This window comes from Notamacropus eugenii, chromosome 4 (assembly GCF_028372415.1).
Source record: "Notamacropus eugenii isolate mMacEug1 chromosome 4, mMacEug1.pri_v2, whole genome shotgun sequence".
In the NCBI taxonomy this organism is placed as follows: domain Eukaryota; kingdom Metazoa; phylum Chordata; class Mammalia; order Diprotodontia; family Macropodidae; genus Notamacropus; species Notamacropus eugenii.
Window position 1 is genome coordinate 198,674,212 of NC_092875.1, and position 24,159 is coordinate 198,698,370.

At 38.7% G+C, this 24,159-nt stretch overlaps 1 protein-coding gene across 4 annotated transcripts in view; it reads right to left on the bottom strand.

Annotated features, from left to right (window-relative positions):
- RIPOR2 (RHO family interacting cell polarization regulator 2) overlaps window positions 1-24,159 on the bottom strand; it is a 262,117-nt gene that overhangs the window by 108,395 nt on the left and 129,563 nt on the right. For 3 of the 4 annotated variants that reach the window (XM_072603982.1, XM_072603988.1, XM_072603987.1), the window contains exon 1: window positions 13,290-13,462. The exons of the other annotated variant lie outside the window; for it this stretch is intronic. In XM_072603982.1, the coding sequence (XP_072460083.1) occupies window positions 13,290-13,350 (61 nt within the window). In that variant the 5' untranslated portion in view covers window positions 13,351-13,462. Of the gene's footprint in view, window positions 1-13,289; window positions 13,463-24,159 lie in introns of those variants that run through there. 4 annotated transcript variants of the gene reach the window in all.

Below are 24,159 nucleotides of genomic sequence, written 5' to 3' on the forward strand. Positions count from 1 at the left end.
ATGTTCCCTTAGGGTTATTTCACCTCTGTGGCATAGCTATCTAAAAACCTGAAGGCACAGAGGGAGAAGAAACACAGAGTGAGATGACATTTTAGCCTTATTTCTTGACAATTTTTTTGTATATATTTACCTATAGAATAGTATATTCCTATAGTATCTTATATAGTGCATGTTACTATCTCCACCAGAAGGTAAGCTGCTTGAAGGTAGGAAATGTTTTTCCAATTTTTTTGTGTAATGGGGCAGGGACTGACCACTGAGGCAAGTATAATATTTTCTGCCTGCTGCCAGCCTATTTGAGAACTTAGTGAGATGGCTTCTGGCAATGCATGATGGAGAGATTGTTTTGCTCCTCAGTTCAGAGCATTTGTGGTACCTTCTGACTATTTCCTATATGGTGGCCTTTTAACTGGATGCTGAGCCAAAACTGGGTGTTCATATGAAAGATAAAAATGGAAGAACTATGAGGTGGCTTTTGTGGGAAGAGAAAAAAATGTCAAGGCCCTCAAGACTGAGCAGAGAGGCAAGAGGAACAGCAGCCTCTGAGATTACCTTATCTTCCTACCTGGTTGCCCTGTGGCCTTGAATGCATGGCACCTCAGTTTCTTTTAACTGTTTATTCTTGATCTTGGGTGAATGAGCATACAGAACACAATGGACTGGGTAATAATGACTGTAAGTTTTAAAGGTCAGAAGAATCAAAATTCACTTCAACTACCAGAGCCAGTAGCAACAAAAATGGTGAAGATCTGCTTGACCTGGCATAGTACTGAATCACCCTACCAGACAAGATACCATGTCCTATAGGATGAATTGGCAATCAGCTAGGTGATTCCTACAAGTCAACTTGGTGGTGACTTCCCATAGCAAGCACTTCAAATTTGAGTCCACTCTCCCCAGGTACTTAGTGGGTATGTCAATGGGACAGTATGCCACCTGTTCAGTTGAATGTATGTGTGTATGCTGTTCAGGTGTATGCTGTTGTACTTTGAGCCTTACTATACTTTCTCAGTAAAAATCCTTTTATAAAAATCTAATTGATTTAAACTGGCTGATTGATATAGGTGTGTGAGTTTAAGGTGGGGGTGGAAATCACATCAGATAGAGGCTCATGTATTAAGTCACCCCATTCCCTCAGTTATCCCAGAACCCCAAATATATCATGAGCTATCTACTTGCCAGGATGTCAACCTGCCAGTTCAAAAAGGGAGTTGAAAGACTAAGCACAGAGTGCTACATCTGGGGGCTTTGTCCGGGATAAACATCAAACCCTTTGTTTTTGAAGAGGACTGAAAATTTTGCAGAGCAAAATTGTCTACTGGGAATCTTTTTATATTGGGTACTTTAGTTTTGGGGACTCATTAAAAATAAGTGACTTTTTTTGTTTTAGGCTATAATTGTATAGTTTTCTGGCATGTTTCTTTACAAGTCAGAGCAGGTTTTTTGGGATAACTTTTCTTTTTTTAAATGGAAACAAAATAGAAACGCTTTGATTAGGGACTGGTCGAAAATCAATGTAGCATATGAATGTAATGGTATTGTTTTCCAACAAGAAAGGAAAAGGAAAAAGTTTAGTGTAGACTGATGCAGAATGAAGTAAGCAGAACCCAGAAAAGGATAGGAAGGGTAATGGAACAAGCATTTATCTAGTATCCACTATGTCCCAGATCTTTTATGATCCTCACAATAACCCTGGCAAGTAGGTGTTAGTATTACTTTATATTTGAAGAAATTGAGGCAAACAAGTTAAATGTCTTGCCCCTGGCACACAGCTAGGAAATGTTTGAGGCTAAATTTGAACTCAGGTTTTCTTGACTTGAGGCTTAGCACTGTACAAGATGGTACCACCTAGCTACCTACTGCTACAATGAAAACAGAAAGATCCCTAAAATAAAACCAAAGGTTATGCAATTCTCATGACTAGTCTTGGTCCAGAGAAGCGATGAGGATGTGCACTCCTGTCCTTTCCTTGGAGGGATCAAGGAGACTATGGCTGAAGCATCTCACATAACTGTCAGATAAGAGCTGCAGGTTTTGCTTGGTTGTTTTTCTTTACCACAAGGGAAGGCTTGCTGCGTAGGGTGAAACTAGGGTTCGCTGAAAATGAAGGTGATTTAAAACAAAAGTATCAATCCTGGATTTTTTTTAAATTGGGGGAATGACTGACTAGATGACCTCTAAGATTCTGTATAGCTCTAAATCTATCATCATATGTAAACATAATTTGTTTTTATAATTATTGTTATTGTTGCTGCTACTGTTGCTATTGCTACTGTAGGTTAGTCAAGAAGATTATTTTGTTTAATTCCCTTTTCTTAACCACCGGAAGAATCTCTTCCTCTAAATTCGAGAAGTTTGTGCTGATGAAACTGGTAACTGTGCACGGTATGTTTATGATATGACAACCAACACTAGGAGGTGTGCTTGTCTCGTCCCCCTCCCCTCTTCCATTCCATCACATGAGTAGCCATCATACAGTTTGGTTTGTTTGCCTCCCGTGGTAGTAACACAAAACCTTGCCATTCCATAATATAAAGTTAAGCATGAATTTAAGTCCTCACAGATCAAGTCACAGACTTAACCTCAATTCAGTTCAAGACATTTGTAAAGTACATACTGCCTATCAGTCACTGAGCAAATTCAAAACTGAAATAGTCTCTGCCCTCAAAGAACTTATATTCTATTGGAGAGGACATCCTGGAATCTTGAAATCTTACTTTCGGAACAGAACTCAGACAACAACCTATACTTAAATAAGGATATTGGATACACCATCCCAATAAGTGGTTATCTAGATTTTACTTAGAAATCTCTCGCTGGAGTAATCTACTATTTCCCAGGTAATTAGACTACTACCAAATCTCAAGTTCATTCTTTATTAGTCTTCACAGCATCATCCTTCCTAAGCTATCCAAAAAGGCTTTCTTTTTGATGCCATGTGCCAGCTGTTCAATATGCCTCTAGACCAGTCTGAACTCCTGGTATCCTTTTCCCTCCCATCTCCAGTCATTCAAACTAGAACCCCATCAGTCTTCTATTTTCCATATTGCATCCAGGGACTGTTACAGCCTGTTTGGTTTAATGAACATCTTTCTCTTCTTTCATATCTCACTCAGAAACCTTGTGGCAAAAAGCAAAACCCCAAACCCCAACTCCACTTGCTCTAGTTTTAGCTAATTATAACTGCTTTGGCAAATTCTGTTGTCCCAAAATAACCAAGATGCTCGACGAGTTGACACTTGCTAGGCACATTAACATGAGATGCTGTGCATATTTAATAGGAAAAATCAGAGGTCTTTTTTTAAAGGTTTTAAACATTTTCCCCATTGTACCAATGTGTGTGGGTATGAAATCTACAACTTTGCAAAATCGATTATTTTCATATTTTCTTCTAATGAATAAAATAGTAAAAGGTTTCATAATTAAGCTCAAATCCTAGAGAGGTCTTAGATAAAATATTCTTTGAATTAATTACTATTTGTTTAACATTCAGCCTCTGCTGGGTATAAAAGGATGAGAATTCCAAAGTCTTTTTATATGCAAGAAATAGTCAACTTCCTGTTAGCTTTGCTCCTTTCTAAATAGGTAACTCTGGGGTTACTAAAGGCCTAAGTGACACAGAACTCACTATAAATCAATGGAGTCAACAGACTAACTGGGCAGCAGTGATGTCATCTACTCTTTTAGTTCATGACCCTTAAAGGACACATTCCCTTTGGCACTAGCTGAAGCTTCCTAGAGATTTTTGGGTAGTGAGGAAGAGAACTCCTTCCAATAACCTAAGGTAGAGATCAAAAGGGCATAAATAATTCTATCAGATTTTACATATGTCCCAACCTTGTGCAAAGGACTGATTATGAAAAAAAACATCTATTCAAGGCTCATGTTTAGAAGTCAAGCTATTATTTGCAGCATTTTTATATAATCGATAACTTACATTTCTTCTTTTGAAAGATGTCAGTTCATATTCTTTGACCACTTCTTAATGTTTTTCATGTTTGCTACATGGAAACAATTCTATAAAATGGACACTGGTCTTTTTTCATGTTGGTACGTGAGAAAGAAGGAATTGCCTTTTCTGAAACCTTCAAATGCTTTTCCTACTTCAAGCCCATCACTTGAGAAATTCTAGCTGCCACTGAACAAAAAGCCAAGGATCTTCTCTTTTTCATTCTATTACACAGCGTTTTCAACATAAAGGTGTTGTTTAAGTAGCCTGAAGTACTAAATTTCATTTGTTAGTACTTATTAAACACTTGCTATATGCAATGTAATATAACTAGATGATTTATTTGTTTGTTTTGTATGACCTCTTTGCCCTTTTAAATTTTTTCTTTTTTTTTTTTTACATTGGTGGGTGCTGAGGGAAAGAAGTATTTTAATTTGGCAAAACCACAATTGATTATACCATTTTATAGAACTGTTTGCATGGAGGAAACATGAAAAACATTAAAAAATGATCAAAGGATGTGGACTGATATATTTCAAAAGACTAAGTGTAAGCCATTAATCATGTAGAAATGCTGCAAAAAAAAAAATCAGTAGCACTTATATAGCACTTTATGTTTTGCACTTTATGTTATGTTTATATACACTGTGGTGTTTACTGGAACTAAACTGCCAAGCATTCAAACTCTGCTTCAGAGAGTGTAACTCTGATGGGCTGGCCATGTTGTTTGAATGCAAAGCATATACTTGCCAAAAAGACTATTTTACAGAGAACTCCTACAGGACAAGCATTCACATGGTGGTCAGAAGAAACAATACAAGGACACTCTCAAGGTCTCTGTTAAGAACCTTGGAATTGATTGTGTGACATGGGAAACACTGGCACAGGACCGCTCAGCATGGTGTCCCCTCATCAGAGAAGGTGCTGTGTTCTATAAGCAAAGCAGAATTGAAGCAGCTCAAAGGAAACACAGGATACGCAGACTTAGAGTATCCAGCCCAAATGTTCACACGGACTATCTGTGCCCAATCTGTGGTAGAGCATTCAGAACTCATATTGGTCAGATCAGTCACAATCCAACACACTAAAACTTGACTCTAGGATAGTGATGTCATTTTGGTCCTCTTCAAGAATGAAGTATAATAACCAACCAGTATATATTAACTCATTTGATCAAATCATTAGTAATGAGATAAAACAGCCCAAGTAGCAAAGATAACAAAAGACAACAATGGTGAATATTGGCAGGACAGTGGGAAGATAGGTATACTAATGCTTTGTTGGTAGAACTTTGAACTGTTCTAGAAAAAAATTGGGAATTATGTTAAAAAGGTCACTAAACTATACATGCCCTTGACCTATTGATAACATATACTCCAAGGAGGGAAGGACAGAGGGAAAGGTCCTATATACATATACATATATATACATACATATACACGTATATGTGTGTATATATTTATAGCAGCCCTTCTTACAGCAGCACAGAACTAGTGGCAGCATGGGTCTGTGTATACAGAGCTGTCTTTGAAATCAGGAAGAGCTGGGTTCAAGTCATAACTCTGACATATAAGGGTATGTGATGCTGGGCTGCTCACTTAACAGAATCTCATTGCTCTGGGAAACTGTCAAAGACTTTAAGTGGCGCAGGTGTGAACAGCCCCACTCAGGAGTTCCTTGTACCAATGAAAATCACACACTCCCTATGCACACATTGGGAGAACGGCTTAATAAATTGTGGCATATGGAATCTAGTATTATTGCACTCTAAGAATAAAAGAGCATGAACTGATACCAAGTAAAGTTAACAACCAGGAAAACAATTTATAGGAATGCCACATAATGTCAAGGAAAATGACAGTGAAATACTTCAGAATTCTGATGAGCGGAGAGGCCATCATGGCCTCGGAGAACTAACGGTGAAGTATGCCTCCCTCATCCTGGCAGAGGCATGATGGATTCCAAGTGCAGAATAAGGGAAGCATTTTCAAATATGACCCATGTGTTGATCTTTTTGCTTGTGAAGCAAAGGTTTTATTGATGCTGGACAGGGGAAAGGGGAGTCATTGGGAAATGACTGTAATGTGAAAAAGAAAAAGAAAGAAAGGAATTAATAAAGCATTAAAAAACACGGAGTGGTTAGTTACTTAACCTTTTATAGTAGTGTTCTTTGTATGACAAGTTGGGAATGATATGGGAAAGGCTGTGAAAAGATAAGCAAATACACTCTTGGGGCTGTGAATTGGTCTGACTGTTCTAGGGAACAATTTGGAATTAAATTTTGAAATTGACTAACCTGCCCTATCCCCTTTGACCAAAAGATCCCAGTTAAGCATATACTTATGGGACGGTGGAAATACCATTAGCTTTGCATTCAGAGGACTCGGGTTGAATCCTAGACCTACTATTTCATGTAAGACCTTGGACAAATCGTAACACCTCTCAGGGTCTCAGTTTCCTAATCAGTAAAGTGAAGAGACTGGACTAGATGATGTCCTTTTCAGCTCTAAGTCTTTGATCCTATGACAATCAATAAACATTCACTAAGTGATTACTACTATATTCCACGTACTGCGCTAAGTGCTGGGCATACAAAGGAAGATTAAAAAAAAAGTCACCATTCTCAAGGAGCTCACAAGTCTAATGGGGGAGACCACATGTAAACAACTATGTACCCAGAAGATTTATACAGGATAAATTAAAAATGATCAAGAGAAAGAAGGCTCTAGAATTAAGGGGGAGGAGAGGGTAAGGGTCAAGAAAAGCTTCTTGTAGAAGTTGGAATTTCCCAAGGAATCCAAAAATAAAAAGTCCAATATGCACCAAAATATTTATAGCAGCACTTTTTTGTTGTAGCAAAGACCTTAAAACAAAGTAGATACCCATCGGTTGGGGAATGGTTAAACAAATTCTGGTATATGAATGTGATGGAATATTATTGAATTGTAAGAAATAATAATTATGAAAAACATAATGAAGTATGGGAAGACTTACATGAACTGACAGAGAGAAATAAGCAGAATTAGGAAAATATACACAATGATGACAACAATTTAAAGGTAACAACAGCCAAAACAGTTAAAACTGAAGGAGTGGGGTGCGTAGAATTAAGCAGATAGAAATGTTTGAATTAATTGATGTGTTGGTTAATTTTACTCAACTGACTTTTTTCTTTCCTTTTTTTTTTTTTTTTAATCAAAGATGGCTCTGCAGAAGAGATACTGGGAAATGAAGAATATGTAAAAATAAAAGATAATCAGTAAAGTTAATTTTAAGAAGTGTGGTGTGTAACCCTAAATGAGATACTATTACTAAATTATATGAGCTTAGAAAGTAGGGGTTCTGTCTTACTCTTCTTTGTATACCCCCGGGCCTAAAACAATGCTGGTGGGCCCTGCTGTTTATTCGCCTGAATCAGTCAGTTGTCATGGTAAGCTCTTTCCCAGCAGCTACCCAGTGTAGCCCAGTAGTCTAAGTGAGCTGGCTAGGCAGAAAAGGGGAAAAAGTTCTAATGCCTGGTCTTACTTCCCAATTAAGCATTGTGCAAGTCACCCTTTTGGAACTCTACTTCCCCTTTCTGTGGAATTGGGGGGAAATAACACTGCAATGACTTGAGAAATAGATAAGAATTTTTTTTAAAGTAAGTAAAGTCTTGCTACCATTCATTAATTTGCTGCTCATTAAAGAGCAATAAATCCTAAAGATATGATGTGAAAGTATATCGCCCCTCACTTTCTTTGCAAAGGTGGGGACTATGGGTGGGGAGCACTGTATATAATATCAGACTTCTGATATGTTAGTTTTATTGAACTGGTTCCCCCTGCCCTCCTTTTTTAAAAAATTCTTTGGTATAAGGGATGCCTCTCTAGGATGGGGAGCAGAGAGGAAGATATTAGTAAATGTACTTGATGTAAAAATGGATGATTTCAAAGATTAAATGATTAAAAAGATTTTAAGGATAGCAAGTAAATGCTGCTTATTAAAGGGGCCTTTTCTCACCTACTCTGGAATCATATTGGTCATGACTAGTTCTAGCTGTCTTTCCTTTTCTGCTCTGAGATGAAATAAGCTTTCCTTAGAAGAAGTGGTAAAGGAGAGGAACTCTTTCACCCCCCCAGTGCTGGGTACCAGCCTCTGGTTCCATTCCAGGGCTAGAATTGAAGTTTTTGCTATACCTTTGTGACTTTTTACAAGTTATATTGTAAGCAAACTGGCTATTCTGAGTGTTCAGAAAATAAAAGAGGCTGAGAAATACTTTGCATCCTTAACTACCTAATGATAGCGCTGCATGATTCTATTTTTGCCCAGTACCAAAGCTAAGAGAGAATGAATGTTTGATAGTGTCTAAGGCAAGTACTATTTTATAGATGCCAACAGGGTAATAAGTACTGACTGACCCTCACCTGGCAAATGGCATCCTTAATCCACCTGAATCTTGCTCTAATGTACTTTTGATGGCTGGTCAAGGGTCACTCCTGCATAGAGATAGCTTTCTTTCTCCAATCATCATTATAACCATCATGGTGAATTCTTGTTATTCCTCACACAGATAACTAGCATGCATCAGACTCGCTGGTAAGACCACACAGTGACAGAGAAGATGAAAGACCTTTAATATGATAAGTTGGAAGCAACAATGGAAAGGGAGTCTCTGATTCTAATTACTGTGCTTTCAGGATGCTGATAATCAAATCAATCGCTGAACCAAAAAATAAAGCTTAACTACCTGAGAAAAACGTTTTCTAGATGACACGTAGACAGCTGGTGTTGTTTGGGAATTAGAGCCAGGCTCTGTTTGTGTCTACCTAAATCCAGTCATTTGAGGTGGCTCTTTTTTTTTCTTCTCTTTTTATTTTTGATAGCTCTGTCAACCTCACTTTGGAAGTGTGAACAGATTTACAGACCAATATTTCATGGTTCTATGAAGCTTAAAACTCCCTCAAACCACAGAAAAGCATCAAATGTGAAAAACAAAATCTAAAAAAGACTGTTAAAGAAATGATCTAAGGGCCCTCTCTTCCCCCCACCCTCATTCTATTTTTCATTCTCAGTTCTTGTGACACCTATTCAGGTCTGTAACTGCTTTAATCCAAATGAGCTTAAATTTATGTTCCTGTGATAGGAAAAGGTTCTTTAAAAATGTATATAACAAGAAAACACCGTTACCCTGGTAACAAGATCTTGGGCATTCCCTTTTTTGTTGAAGACGTATCTCATGCTACCATAAGCTTTTTATTTCTGTAGGCATGTTTGATCAGATGAAGCAAGGACGGAAATGGTGCAAAGTTATTAATTCTAGCGTGCAGGTATGCCTCATTTTATCCAGCAAATTATAAGATCATGAAACTAGAGATGGAAGGAATATTGCCTAAGAAAGAAGGAAGGCGGGGAAAAAGCACTTATTAAGTACCTACTATATACCAGGCTCTTTATAAATATTATTTCATTTGATCCGGCAACAACCTTGGGAGATAGGTGTTATAATTATGCCCGCTTTACATTTTACTGAAATATAAAAGAGCTTAAATTATTTGCCCAGGGTCACAGAACTGGTGTATGAGTCCAAATTTGAACTCAGGTTTTCCTGACTCCAGTATATAAAAGTGAGTGAATGATAAGTGAATTCTTCATTAATTTGCTGTACATTTTATGTCTGATATTTTAGGAATGTATTTTTAAAAATACATTCTTAAAATATATTTCTTAAAATACATTCCATGTCGTCTATAAGTTTCAGCTTTTTTACCAGAAAATTTTTCCTGCAAACCACCAGATTTTCATATTTTTTCAAGTGAACAGAGTTGGTTTTATACTGCCTTGCCCATATGTGAAACATTTAGATAATACCTTTTGTTATCTTCCATTTAGTTTTGTGTTCTCAGGAAGTGTTCTGCCTGGTGCTATTGTCTTGAATATTTATAAAAGAAAATAAACACAAGCCCAGAATTAAAAAAAAAAAGATTTTTATAGGTTATTAGTATAATGCCTTCATTTTGCCAAAAGGCAAACTTAAGCCATGCAAGGTCATTTGTGATCCTAAGGTGACAAAGCTTTCCACTACACTGTGAATATACATATGGTTGTTTGTATTATTTAAAAAATCAATTCTATTTTAATATATATGGAAAGTTGACTATGTATTTGAGAAACTCCCCAAATGTATCTGATTTGAAATTTTGTTTGTTTATATTGACTTTATGTATCAAAGCCTACTTATTTAAATTATCTTTTTCCACTTAAACTGACAAACCTAAATCAGGATTCTGGGTGCCAAAGAGCAACCCATTAAAAATTACTTGAAATTTGGTTTGTAATATCTGGCTCAAAACTTGCAGAGGCAGATCATGCAAATGAGACCAGGCACATAAAAGTCCTTTGAAGTGTAAAGCACTGGCTAATGTGGCAGAGGTTGGAGAACCCCAAGGCACGCGTTTTCAATTCACTCACCCTGCCCAGCCTCACCCTAATCTTCCTCTGGGGTGGAGCCTCATCTAGCTAAATTGGGAAACCTAAACTGAAACTCTCGGCAGCTGGGGAACCCTTTAGCTTAGTAACTAAATATAAACAAGGACTTGTCAGTTTGGGGAAAGAAAAGTTGGGCTGGCTATTTGGGAATGCCTAAAGGACTCTTAGAAAAAAGTTTTCAAAGAGGTATGTTGTAGTCAAACTATCCTACCTACGTTTAATTCCAAGTTATGAATATTAAAAAAGAAAACATGCCCATAACCACCACTACCACAAAAACAAAACCGACAATCAACTGTGAAGGTACTATCCCAAAAATCAGGATAAACAACTTTAGCAATAGGAGTGAAAAATCGGTATATAAAGCTAACTTATTGGACAGTTTCAGTAAAACGTGGGAAGACTAGTACGAACTGCTGTAGAGTGAAGTGAGTAGAACAGGGAGAAGGATTTGTACAACACTGTAAAAAGCAATTTTAAAAACCTGAAGAACTCTAATCAACATAATGATCAATCTTACTTCCAGAGGACAAAGGAGGACAAAGGAGGACCTTGTGACAGAGAAGTGTTAGATTTGGGGAACAGATTGAGACACATTTTGGACATGGATAATAATAATGGGAATTTGTTTTACTTGACTATATGTATTTGTTACATGGTTGGTTCCTGGTTCCTGCCCCCTGCCCCGCCCCCCATCTCACTACCCCGACGAGGGTGGCAAGAGAGGGAGAGAAAATCTTATTAATGTAATCACAGACCAAAAAAGTTTCCCATATTAATATAAAAGAATAGAATAAGATGTTAGGATACAATAAATTAGATATTCTTCAAATAATGATTTTTAAAAATACCATACATGGAGTTGCATCAGACTTCTTACATAAAAAGTGATATCCAAATAGAATCCAAATTCAGGTTAATATTTCATTGGAGCAGCTCCAAATCGTATGAATTCTTTTTGTCTTATCTATAGCATACACTTAATGCTGAATTGAATTTAAATGTAGATTTCTGCCCACTTCCATGGTTACCAATTCAACAAACAACCAGATTAGTTGAGAGAGCATCTTTCGTTTAGTAACAGCCTCATTCAGCCAATTTACATTCTGTAGGGGATAGTCATCTTTTGAAGTATCAAGAAATCAAAACTTTTTCACATAAAGGAGCTCTGCAAATGCATATATTCAAAATTGCAATTAAGTGAGCATCTATGACTCATAAAGGAAAGTAAGAGAATTTGATGTAAATTACCACTGCACATGTCATAGGCATGTTGTTATTTATAAAATATTCTCAGTTCTCTAACAGTCCTTGAGCTTGAAGGGTATAAGAGTAAATGCAAAGTGTAAATGAATTTCTATCAAAAATTAGTGCTAAGGTCCCAAAGGACAGGAGCACACTATGCTTAGGTACCTCAGAGCCTTATATGGCTGAAGATCAGTCACACAACCAAAGCTGACTTTTGGACACAGAGGAAATTACCATGAGTTGGCACTGAATCTTCAACTGTCACCCAACTCCTTATTTTCCCCAACTTGTAATTTTTGCTACTTGTAATTATAACACAACCAAGGTTTTGAGCTTTTTGTTTTGAGTTTGACTGAGAAGTTGCTGGGCTTTGGAGCTGGATTTCTTCCTTTTTCATCCTTTTCTCAAAACTTCTGTTGGTTCTTCAAATATTCTTGTGATAATAAGACAAGAAAATATCTGTATCTGGGCTGGCAATATTTTTGGGGTCTTTTTTTGAGCAGGTGAGTGGGCAGGTGGTTGTAGGGTGGCATATACCTGTGATTTCACTGGTATAGGAAATTATTAGAAAACACCCTTTACTGTTACTGATAAGCACCTGATTCCAAGCATTTTTCAGAGTTAGAGACAGCTAAGTGGCAAAATGACTAGAATGCTGGACCTGAAATCGGAAAGATCCAAGTTTGAATCCTGATTCAGACACTTATTATATATTTCCTCATCTATAAAATAGGGATAATAATATCACCTATGTCATGGGACGGCTGCAATGAACACATGAAAAACCATGTAAAGTGCATTGTGAACCTTAAAGCACTATGTTAATGCTAGCTATTATTATTATCCTGAGAGAAAACATTTACAGAAGGAACAACAAAATTAAGTGACTTGCCTAGTATATGTCAGAATCCACCTCGAACCCAGGTTTTCCTGATTTTGAGGACCGATCACTATCCTCTCTATACCATACAACCTTTGTTGGCCATTACTGTTCATAACACTATGGAGAAACTTTCATCTATTTAGATGGGAAAAGGAAAATAAGGGAATAAAATTTAAATTATGACTGCAGATGTCATAGGTATGTTATTATTTAAGCATCACTGCAGATGCCAGTCATGTTATTTGTCTAAAAGCTAAAGGATGCTCTCAAAGGAACAATATGTCTATCCAGTCCCTGTGCTGCATTCATTCAGTAAATACTGAGCACCTATTATGTATAGCCTGCTGAGTCTGGCTGTCCCAGGCTAGAAGATAAATAAAGAAGAGAGTAAAATAAAGGGGGAAGGATAGAGAATCAGCACCGTTACTGTACAGAGACATTCTCCCGGCAAATTATTTTACAAGAAGAAAGAATTGGCATTGTTTTCTGACTCTAGCCCCTTGCTTTATTTTGTATCTGCTCCTGAATAGAGATCCCTACCCATATCATTCACTAGGATTTCCCAGTTTCCATAATTTTAAATAAATTTAGCAAGGCCTTCTCATTATTGGTATGCTACTAGTGATAGATTATTCAGCTTGGCAACAGCTTTCCACTCTATGTCAAAGTATAAGTAAGAGCCATTCAAGGAATATTTCTTAAGTTTGCCCATAGATATGAGGAAAAACTTCTGAGTCTCTTTACCTTCACTGAAGATGTCATCATCTTCATCTTCCATACTCTGATCGTCTTCTCGATATTGCATCTTGAAGGAGAGTAAGTGACCAGAAGGTCACAGTCCCAAGGATGAATGCTGCCACACAAATTGCAGGACCTGAAGAGACTTATTTTCTTTCTGTAAGTTTCCTAACTGCTTCGGTAAGGGCCCCTTCCGTTTCCGGATCTCTTCTTATGAAATCAATTTCATTGGCATGAAAAAGCTTCCCAGTGCATTCAAGGTGGGTGCTTCTTTGGAGAAGGAAGAGTTCTTTGGAGATGAGACCGGCAGCCCAGGAAGAATCTGGCGTTCTGGTTTTGAAAGCTGTGAATTTTGCTTCAGAGTAAGAAAGCACATGCTTTTTGAAAGAGGAAGAGGTTTTTGCATGTGAATGGGTGGTAGTGAAAGAGGGAAGAAATCCACCTTATTTGTATCTTACTCAAGTTTCACTGGAGTGACAGGTTGGCTACAAGTAAAGCCACAATGCTGCATCCATGTCATGCCTCTAGGCTGGAATGTTATTTCTTTTCCTTTTTTTTTTTTTGTTCAAATTTGTGATCTTTACACAGTCTAAACCACAATTAGCACACAAATAGATTCCTCCAGGTGTGATTAAATTCTAAGGTCAATTTTAGTCCAACTTAATTTCCTCTTCCAGGTTCAATGCCTACCACTTCCTCTAGAGGAAGCTAGATATATTGGAGGGTCCAGCACAGATCACAGCCAACCAGAGGAAGACGTTTACATGTATCATTCATATGTTTAAGTTGCATTATTTTCCTGCACTGAATATACCACTGGTGTCATGTCACGTTATCTGAGTACCCAAAGTCAGCTTCAATTCTGTATATCTGCACCAGAGATTCCTGCCTGTAATGGATTTCCTGGGAGCTCTATTATATTCTGTATAACTTTCAGCACAACAGTATGCTCAGAATGTTACAACATCAAAGGTGTAGAGAATATGATACTTTCTTTCCAGGGAGATCTTTCATTTACTTGTAATTGGCAAAGAGTCTCCGCATAGTTCCTAGGAGTGCAGAACAATTTCCTCTCTACAGGTCCTTAACTCCATAAGCAGGTTCCCAGAGACAGTAATTTGTCCTGAATGAGAGCTTCTCCATCACAGAGGAAAAGAATCAAAGAGTCACAGACTGTTCAAGTTGAAAGGGATAGCAGTGATATGCCAGGTCATTTTGCAATTGAAGAAACCGAGACAGTCTATGGGTCGACAAACATTAAATGCTTACTATGTTCCAGGCACCGTACTAAATGCTGGTGATACAGAGAAGGGTAAAAACAGTCCCCACTCTCAAGAGCTCACATTCTAAAGGAGAAAACCACATAGACCAAACATATATGTAGTATGAAGGGAAGGTAATCTCATAGGGAAGGCACTAGCAGTGAGGTGGCTCAGGAAAGGCCTTTTGTAGAAGGAGAGATTTGAACTGAATCTTGAAAGAAATCGGCAGCAAGAGCCAGGAATGAGAGAAAAGAAGTAAAAAGGCACAGAGGTGATTCAGGGGCCCAGAGAGATCAATGACTTAACCAAGACTACACAGAAACCTGGAAAGTAAGGAGGGAAAACTGAATCTATCCAACAGTATATGTGTGGAGTAGGTAGAGGTAGAAGACAGGAGATTCAGTAATTAGCATCCTATAACAACTTCTATAATCAGTCAACCAGTCAATAACGTTTAAGTAGACCGACACAACTTGGCAGTCGGGTGTGGGCCAAATTAAAATAGGCTACACTTTTTTGGGCCTCAGATAGGGCAGACTAGAAATAGAGATAGAAATAGCGATGATTGGTTGCTGCAGGTCTTATGACATACAGGAGAGTATCCAGTGGCAACCTTACATTTTTCATGGGCTGCCGGAAATCCTTTGGCTGACCACAAGTATGGAGTAAGTTGGGCAAGCATGATTTAAAAGATAAGTTTGTTATACTCAACACGATTAAGTTGGCTTCTGCTTTCAAGAGCATGCAAGTTGTTTGAGTTGGAGAGAGTGGTTTATCAGCCAGAAGGAGAAGAGACCACAGGATTAACAGCAAAGCATCTCTTATGTTATAGTGGACTGTTAGCTCAGTATGAGAAAATGCTGTGATATGACAGCCAAGTAAACAGAGGCCATTTTAATCTGCATTAAGAAGTATAATCTCCTTTTAAGAAGGGAAGTGATATCCCTGCCCTCCTCTGCTCTGGTCAGACCATATCTAGAAGATTGTACTCAGTTTGGGGCATCACATTTAGTGAAGGACATAGGTGGCCCTCTTGAAGGCACAACCAGAAGGAAATGTTCCTCAGCCAGGGTTGTAAAGGCTTTTGTGTTTATGCCATGCATGGTTTGTTTGGAGGACTTGGGGGTGGTTAGCCTGAAAAGAGAACATGACAGGCTGTGTTAAATCTTCTAACAGGATGTTATGGGGAAGAATGATTTGACTTGTTCTGCTGAGCAGTAGGTAGAAGTAGAAGCAAACTTAAGCCCTTTGGGTCCTGTTTATAATACATTCTACCAGTCCCTGAGGGGCAGAAGGATGTAGTGGAAAAAACAATGTTTGTGGGCATCAAGAAACCCAAGTTTGAATTTCAGTTCTATTGTTAATTATCAATAACCTTGGATACCTTTTGTAAGCCTTATTTTTTCCCCCAAATGTAAATAAAGATAATACATCACCTACTTTACAGGAGTATTATGAAGAAAACATTTGGTAAACTTTAGTGAACCATATAAATATGGGCTAGTCATAGACAAAGGTCTAGAACATGTTGGTTGGATGACTCCTCTGTGGAAGATCTGTGAAAGAGCATGGATAAGAATTACACAAGATGAGAAGACACGGGTGGTTTGGAATCTGTACCAATGGAAGAAGCCTGATGAGTTCTTAGATCCACTGAAATACTGGTAAATGTATATGCCCACACTGTTTCATTTTGATCACTACTTCCATCTCACAAATCACTCCTTTAAAACACTTCCAGAATCTTGGCAGGAATCAGAATCAAGCTCTCTGGACTATAGTTCAGGGAATCTTCTTACTTCACCTTTTTTAGAAATTGGGACAATTTGCACATCAGTTCTATTACACCTTTCCTGTTCTCTCCCACCTCCTTTTTTCCCCCCTCAAAGATCACTAATAGGGTTTAATAATCACATCCTTTTTTTGTCTATTTTACACACACACACTTCACTGAGACTTTTGGGATACTGTGTGTATGTGTAAGATTATTGGCATAAACTTTGAGCATGAAGGTCACTTCCATGCATGATGAGACATTACAGTAACCCAGAACAGTGCTACTTGCACATAGTCAATCAATCAACATTGTTAAACACAACTGTGTAGCAGGCACTGAGATAAACACAAAGATTGCCCTCAAGGAGCTTAAATCCTAATAGTTTTAATGATATCAAACTAGCTACTGCCAGGAAAGCCCATCTCAGCATCCTTCTAGAGATGCTCTATGATTGTGAATCATGGTGCTCCTTATTCTTAGAAGACTTAAAACCACAAGCAACTCAAAAAGCAGTGGGGAAGGGGGAGGAGAGAAGGGAACAATTTTTTATTAACCACCCATTGTGTTTTAGGCACTGTGTTAAAAGATTTACCAATATCTCATTTGATCCTTAGGTAAGTGCTGTTGTTAGAGCTATTTTGCAGTTGAAGAAACTGGGGCAAAGGTTAAGTTACTTGCCCAAGGTCACACATATCATAAGTGACTGAACCCAGATTTGAAATCAGGTCATCCTGACTCCAGATGCAGCCCTCCAACCACTGTGCCAACTAGCTAGAAAGATGCATGATAGATGTAAGCAAGCTATGGCAGCCTCTCCAGGATAAATAATGTGCAAAAGTAGCATACAGTGTATTCGTATGGAATGGGGTGGTGAAGTGGAAGTGGGTTAGTGAAGTAGGAGGAATGACAGACAACATATGGACAGTCCTAGTTATACTGATACTTTTGAGATCTTAAGAATGAGAAGGAGGCCTCTAGAATGATGAATGTATTTCCCAGAGAGGAAAGACCTCACTAAGAAGTGAGGAATTAGATGACAGGAAGAAAAGATGGGCTGGCCATGTGGTATGAGTAGGGGTTAACCTATGAACTGACAGAATGTTTCACTGACCTTCTGGAGATGTCAGAAGAAAGCAAAAAAGTCATTCAGCCCTCTCAGCATGTGAACCTGTGGGAGGGCAGAGGACACGGTAGAATGGGCAGCATGGATAGGTTGCAATCTGAATCATTGGAGGGAACTTTGGAATGAATGAAACTCTAGATCCATTTAATTAAGGCTTAAAATATAGAAATGTTATGGGTATGAATGTGTGCAAATGCAGCACAACATAGTAGACACAGTACAATACAATTTAATTCAATATAATAACAATAAATCTGCTAAGGGCTGCGAAGGACAGTTCCTGTCCTCAAGGAGCTATAACCCAATGAAATAATAACAGCTAACATTTATAGAGCAGCGTTCACTGTGTGCCAGGCACTGTTCCAAGCCCTTTACAGTTATTATCTCATTTGATCCTTACCACAATCCTGGGAGGTAGGGACTTTTATTATTCCCATTTTATAGATGAGGCAAACAGAGATAAGTGCCTTTCCCAGGGTCACATAGCTAGTAAACTCAGTAAGTGTCTGAGGTTGATTTGAATTTGGATATTCCTGACTCAAGGCCCAACCCTTTATCCACTCTGACACCTTAGCTGGCCTTAGCCACGAAGACCTGGGTTCAGATTCACAGCCTCTGACATCTACTGACTGGATGAACCTGGGTAAACTGCTTAATCTCACAGTAGCTAAGGTAATACAGTATGACTATAAGTTAACAAAAGAAGTAAAGATTTGCTTTGGTAAAGAGATTTTCTATGTGTAGTGTTCCTTGTACCACATAGAGGAGAGGGGAAAAGGAGGGGGAGGGAGAAGAGAGAGGGGAGAGGAATAAGAGAAGGAGGGAGGGAGAAGGGAAACAGGTAAGAGAGAAGGGGAGGGGAGGGAAGATCATCCTGCCACTGAAACCATAAGAGGCTGTATGTCTTCTTGCTATTGCTCTAAACTTCTTGGACAGTACAGGCCCAAGGTTAACAGGGAGTTATTTGTTCAATAAACTCCAAAGTGTCTTTACTTTCTTGAGGGTAAGAGAGTCTGATGGGTTTTTGAATACTTTTTTACACAAGGGAACTTGAGAGTCATTTGTGTCTTATGTGTTTTGTGTGGTAGTGAAATAAACTTTGTTCTGTGTGCAGTATTCATAGTTGAGTAGCTATGTGGGAACAGGGAGCATTTTTATTCATATATGAGGACATGAACTACCCCTAAGCTCTATTGTGAAGATTGTACTAGATTAACCCCAGATGGTGTCAAAGAAAGAAACTAATCCCTTTTGGTGGGACAGTGGATAGTATGCCAGGCCTGGAGTCAGGAAGACTCATCTTCCTGAGTCCAACATTTATTAGCTGTGTGACCCTGGGCAAGTCACTTAACCCTGTTTGCCTCTTTTTCCATCTTTAAAATGAACTGGAGAAGGAAATGGCAAACCACTCCAGAATCTTTGCCAAGAAAACCCTGAATGGGGTCATGGAAAGTAGGAAACGAAGGAGGACAACTTTTCAACAACAGCCAGGACTGACTCTGGTTCATGTTAATCTAGAGTCTTTGAGGCACAGGTTATGTGTGTTTTTTGGTTTTGCTTTTCAAAATCAGCACCTGTGATATGCCTATGGAAGAGAGGAGAGGGTACATCCTCAACCAGACTTGATTTCCCTTAAAACTAGCCCAAGCTTTCATAGTAACAGAAGAAACAGATCTACCATTCCTGGTGCTTCTTCAGGAAAATTCCCTATACTTTCCATATCAAATAATAAGGAATAATAATAATAATATTGATTATAAAAATGAATGGCCTTTTTAAAACACTATAGATAAAATATGGAAGGAAGAAAAGAAATGAGGAAAATGAGGAAGGGTTCAAAAACAGAAAAGAGAACAAGAGTGAGGATTCGAAACTGAGGAGAGTGATTAGCATCAAGGAAAAATAAAATGTGAAAAACCACAAAACCAAAAATAGTCTGGCCTCTTGGAAGCTTAGAGGGTAGTCTGTCAAGATGAGCATGAAATGCTTCACAATTGAAAAGGTCATGCCCCTCAATAGCTAAGCCCAAATATAGAATCCTTGGTAAATCACTCCTTTCCCACACTGCAAAGTAGGGCTTGTTTTGCAATTTAAAAAAATCCACAGGATGGGACACTTTTTTGGCAATAAAAGTGGTTCCTCTCAGTTTCCTAGATACTTTTTCCTAACTCCTCCAATGGTTCTGGGAAGGGAGTATAGTAAAGAGGGAGGTTTTTGGTTCTGTGCAGTTAAATGCCACTCTCTTTCTCTCATGCCCCAATCAGAGTCATAAATGAAAACTGGGAAAACCTTCAGAGAAGATCAAAGGAGTTTATGTCAGAGTTATATTCAACATGGACCCATAAATCCATAGCACTTTAAGAGCTAGAAGGAATCTTCAAGAAATACTCTTTGCATACCCCGCATCCCAACACTGTTCCAGTTTTACAAAATAGGAGAACTGAAGACCATGATAAAATGAGAGAAGCCAGAGTTTGGATTCCTTAAGAATACAACCTAACCATGAAAGATAATCAGGAAAGCCTGCCTCTCCCTGGCCCTGCCACTCACCAGCCAGCCATGGTCACAGCATCTGCCTGCTGATCATTGCAAATGTGATCCATTATTCTGTCTCCCTTTGAACCAGGCATTCACCACAAGAAGGGATCTTGTACATTTTTTTACTTAATGTGACTGAAGCTTCGGAAAGACTTTGCTAATCCGTTGAAGAGAGAAATTAAAACTGTCAAGTTCTCCTGCCCTTTTTTCTCTTCTATTTCTCTTTATTTTTTTTTCCTTCCTATCTATGCTCCTCTTCCTTTTCTTTAAGTTTTTGTTTTCTGTCCCATCTCTAGTCTGATTTCTTTTTACTTCCTTTGATTATCTTACTAAATATGTGGAAGGAATGGGAAGACAGAAAAAATCCCTTTGGTAAATGGTAAGGAGAGGCAGGAACCAGAAGAAAAAACTTTTTCCTATTGTTATGAAAAACATGGAGGAGAATTCAAAGTGCCTGTCCCTCTGAACCCAAAAGCTCAATTCTCTTTCGCGGTGGTGAGGGAAGAGGAATCACCGAGGGAAATTCTGGATTGGTCTTCAGCCACCTACAGAATAAGTCAATTCTAGGGCAACTCTAGAGCCATCACCGAACCACCCTCTGATACCACCCTAATTTAGGGAGAAAATGCACTCATCAAGTGTCTATTATGTGTCTGGCATCATGCTAAGTACTTGGTAATATTATCTCAATTTACCCTCTACATTTCTTGTTTCTACGTATTTGTTGACATGTGGTCTCCCCACTTTAGACTGTGAGCCCCTTGAGAGCAGAGACTGGGCTTTTTGTTTTTGTTTTATCACCAATCCTTAGCATAGCACATATTAAGTGTTTAATAAATAACTACTTGCCTGACCGACTTTGACCTTTACTTGTGGGGCAGCTGCAGAACTGACCAGACCACCTAGTAGCTTGGCTATTCCCCGTCTTAGAAGGATGTAGGTCAGGGCATAAGGGGAGACATATAATATATTTCTTTTTCATGCTCCTCCTTAGGGGTAACACTGGCTAATCGAATTGCTAGCTAGCTACTCTGGAATTCCCGCATTCCATCTTCCATCTCCTTCCATCGATAGAAACCTTTCCCCCTTCCTAGAATGCATTGTGGCTGTCTCATCTCTTGCTTTCACATTCTTTGTTTCCTTTCAAGGCTCAGGATAGGTCTTCACTAAGGAGTCTTCCCAGACTTTCCCAGTCCATCAGATTATGAATCTAGAGCTAGAAGAAACCTCAGAAGGCATGTGAACCAATCTCATCATTTTACAGATGAGAATATTGAAGACAAGGAAGGCTGAAAGACTTCCCTGGGGTCACACACAGAAGTAAGCATACGATCCTAAGTCCTTTCCCACTGTACCAACCTGCCTCCTTATTGGCCCTCTCTGCTTCCTCAAATTACATTGCATTTACTTATCTCAATCTATGTTGTATTTCTATCCTCCATCCCACCTCAAGGGAAAGTGAGCCCCCTGAGGCCAAATTCTAAGACTTTTTCAGTATCTTGGTATCCCTAGTACATCGCAAACTGTCTCACACATAGAAAATACTTTTTAAAAAAAAGTTTGTTGAATTAAAACTGGGACTTACTACTTTACCATTTCGATCAGGCTGTTTGGGGGTAAAATTCTATGCATCATGTCTTTTCATTAAAATTGTCCTGGGACTTCATCAAGGGCGTACAAAAAGAAAATTGAAGAATAAGGCCATTAAAAAACTATGCAAAAAGCCAAAAGAAAAACAGAAGGGAAGGGTGGGCTATTTCTCCCTTGAAATGAAAATACTTCCAGATTGCATCTGTTTTTCAAAGGCTCCGTGGGAGGATAGCTAGAGCCACTCCTGGATTTGAAATTTCAAACCTCTTGGAAATTCCTTGTGTTAGCTTTTTATGTAAATACTGCTCTGGGATTGTGGAAAGCACCGAGCCAAAGGCCAACAAGTTCAGGCTTTTAGCCCCAGGTTGCTGGGCTTTAGTCAAACTAGTTCCAGAAGTGTTTTGAGTAAATCTAGAGAAAAATCTGGGATCTTATCTTCTGAAATCACTCTCCTTCCATTGTACTAGACCCTGAAGTTGGGATCCCTTTTGTTTCTTTAGAAATGGAAAAAAGGTCTAGTTCAAGAGTGGGGAACCTGAAGCCTCAAGGCTACATGTGGCCTTCTGTATCCTCAAGTACTACCCTTTGATTGAATCCAAACTTCTTCCTGCAGTCTTGAGGCCACAGGTTCCCCACCCCTGGCCCAAACCCCAGTCCCTTCCCTCAACAAATTTATAATAGGGTTAGGAAGATAAGAAGATTCTGCTTTCCAATAGTCGAATCCCATTATCACCTAGACAGTGATTCTCAATTTCCTCTTTTAAGGAATTAGGCCATCAAAAGCTGTTTACAAACCCTCCCACACAAGCTGGAACACAGAAACCAGCTGCGAGGCAGTAATGACTCAGCTTCCCTTCAATCCGCAAGAAAGGAAGCGAATAAACACTTATTAATCACCTCTGGTGTGCCAGACACTGTGCTAAGTGCTTAATAAATATTCTTTCATTCGATCCTCACAACTTTGGGTAGTAAGTGCTGTTATTAACTCCATTTTAAAGGGGAGGAAACTGAGGCAAACAGAAATTAATGGATTTGCCTAGGATCACATAGCTAATGTTTGAGGTTCTACTGGACTTGTTTGTATGTGAAGATGTCTCTGGCTTTCTATGTGGTCTTCCTTTACGTGACAGTATCCCCTATGAGTCATTGTTATATAGTAGAAAGAAAGGTGGTTCTAAAAGTGGAGGACCTGAGTTCAAATCCTGTCTCTGATACTTACTTCCGGTGTCACTTTGGACACCTTCTACTGGAAGGTACCCTTCCTACCTTCCCCAAACCCTCTTAATTCCAGTGTTTTCCCTCTTTTAATTATTTTCTGTTCATCCAGTATAAAATTTGCATTATATATACAGTATATATAGTTATCCCTTCCACACCATGGTTTCCATATATTGCGAGTGTGCATAAGAAATTAAATGGGAATTTTAGGGGAGTTTTGCAGAAGCCGCAGATGATATAGAAAAAAGTTTGGAAACTCAGAAATGTATAAAATACGTGTATAGCACTGTATAATATCACCATATTTTATTTTTTTAATACCATAATAGTTCAGACTTCTTTTCTGGTTTGAAGAGAGGGGCCAATAAATTTTATGTGGATTTTCCAGATCTCAGGGGCACTGTGCCCTGCAATGTGGAAGGGACAACTACATTTGTTTGCATGTTGTCTCTCTCATTAGATTGTAAGCTCCTCCAGGGCAGGGACCAGCTTTTGCCTCTTTTTATATCACCAGTGCCAGCACAGTGACTGGCACATAGTAGGTACATAATAAATGTTTATTGATTGATTGAAGATACTTCATCTTCCTAGGCCTCCTTTTCCTGGAAAATGAGGATTTTTGAACTCGATGGCCTCTGAGGTCTCTTTTGGCTATAAATTTATGATCCTGTGGTTATAAACAGCAGAGGCAAATGAGTCCACCAGTCTCTTTTTCCCTGTCTTAGATTGTGATGTAAATCCATATTTCTACTTGCTCACTCATCAACACCTACTAAAAAAAGCTAAGTGGGGAGAGTCCTGGGGAAGGAGGTGCTTTCACTCAGCAATGCTTAAATGAGGAGAAAAGTGAGCCCTCACTCCTTAGCAAGTGTTAGATGTACTTTTTCTTTGGGTCTCTTTGCTTTCTATTCCCTGATCAGATACTTAAGTTTGGGATTTTAGTCATTTAAAAAAAATTCTCGTATATGTTTCAAGGTATTTCCCTCTCCCTCTACTCCCTGATTTAGCTCAAGTCTGCAAGGGAAGTATTTCTCTCCAAATACTATTGGCTCTTCATCCTAGAGCATCCAGGGCTGCCAGCTCTGGCTTCTTTCCTTTACCCTCCCACACTCTGATATCTTCTACTTTCTCTTTCTTTCAGTGGGTGAAAAACAACCTAGGGCTTACTTGTTCCAGTATATGTGAGCCCCTCCCATTCATTTCTTCAAAACAAGCCCATTTTTTTGTCTGTGTAACCACATCTAGTGTGATAACACATTGAAAGGTGCCACCCATCCTCTCTGAGACCACAGAGAGAATAGAGGGCCCCAGCGCAGAAATTCATAAACAAGGGTGTTGACAAGAGGGTTGTTTTGTTTTGTTTATTTA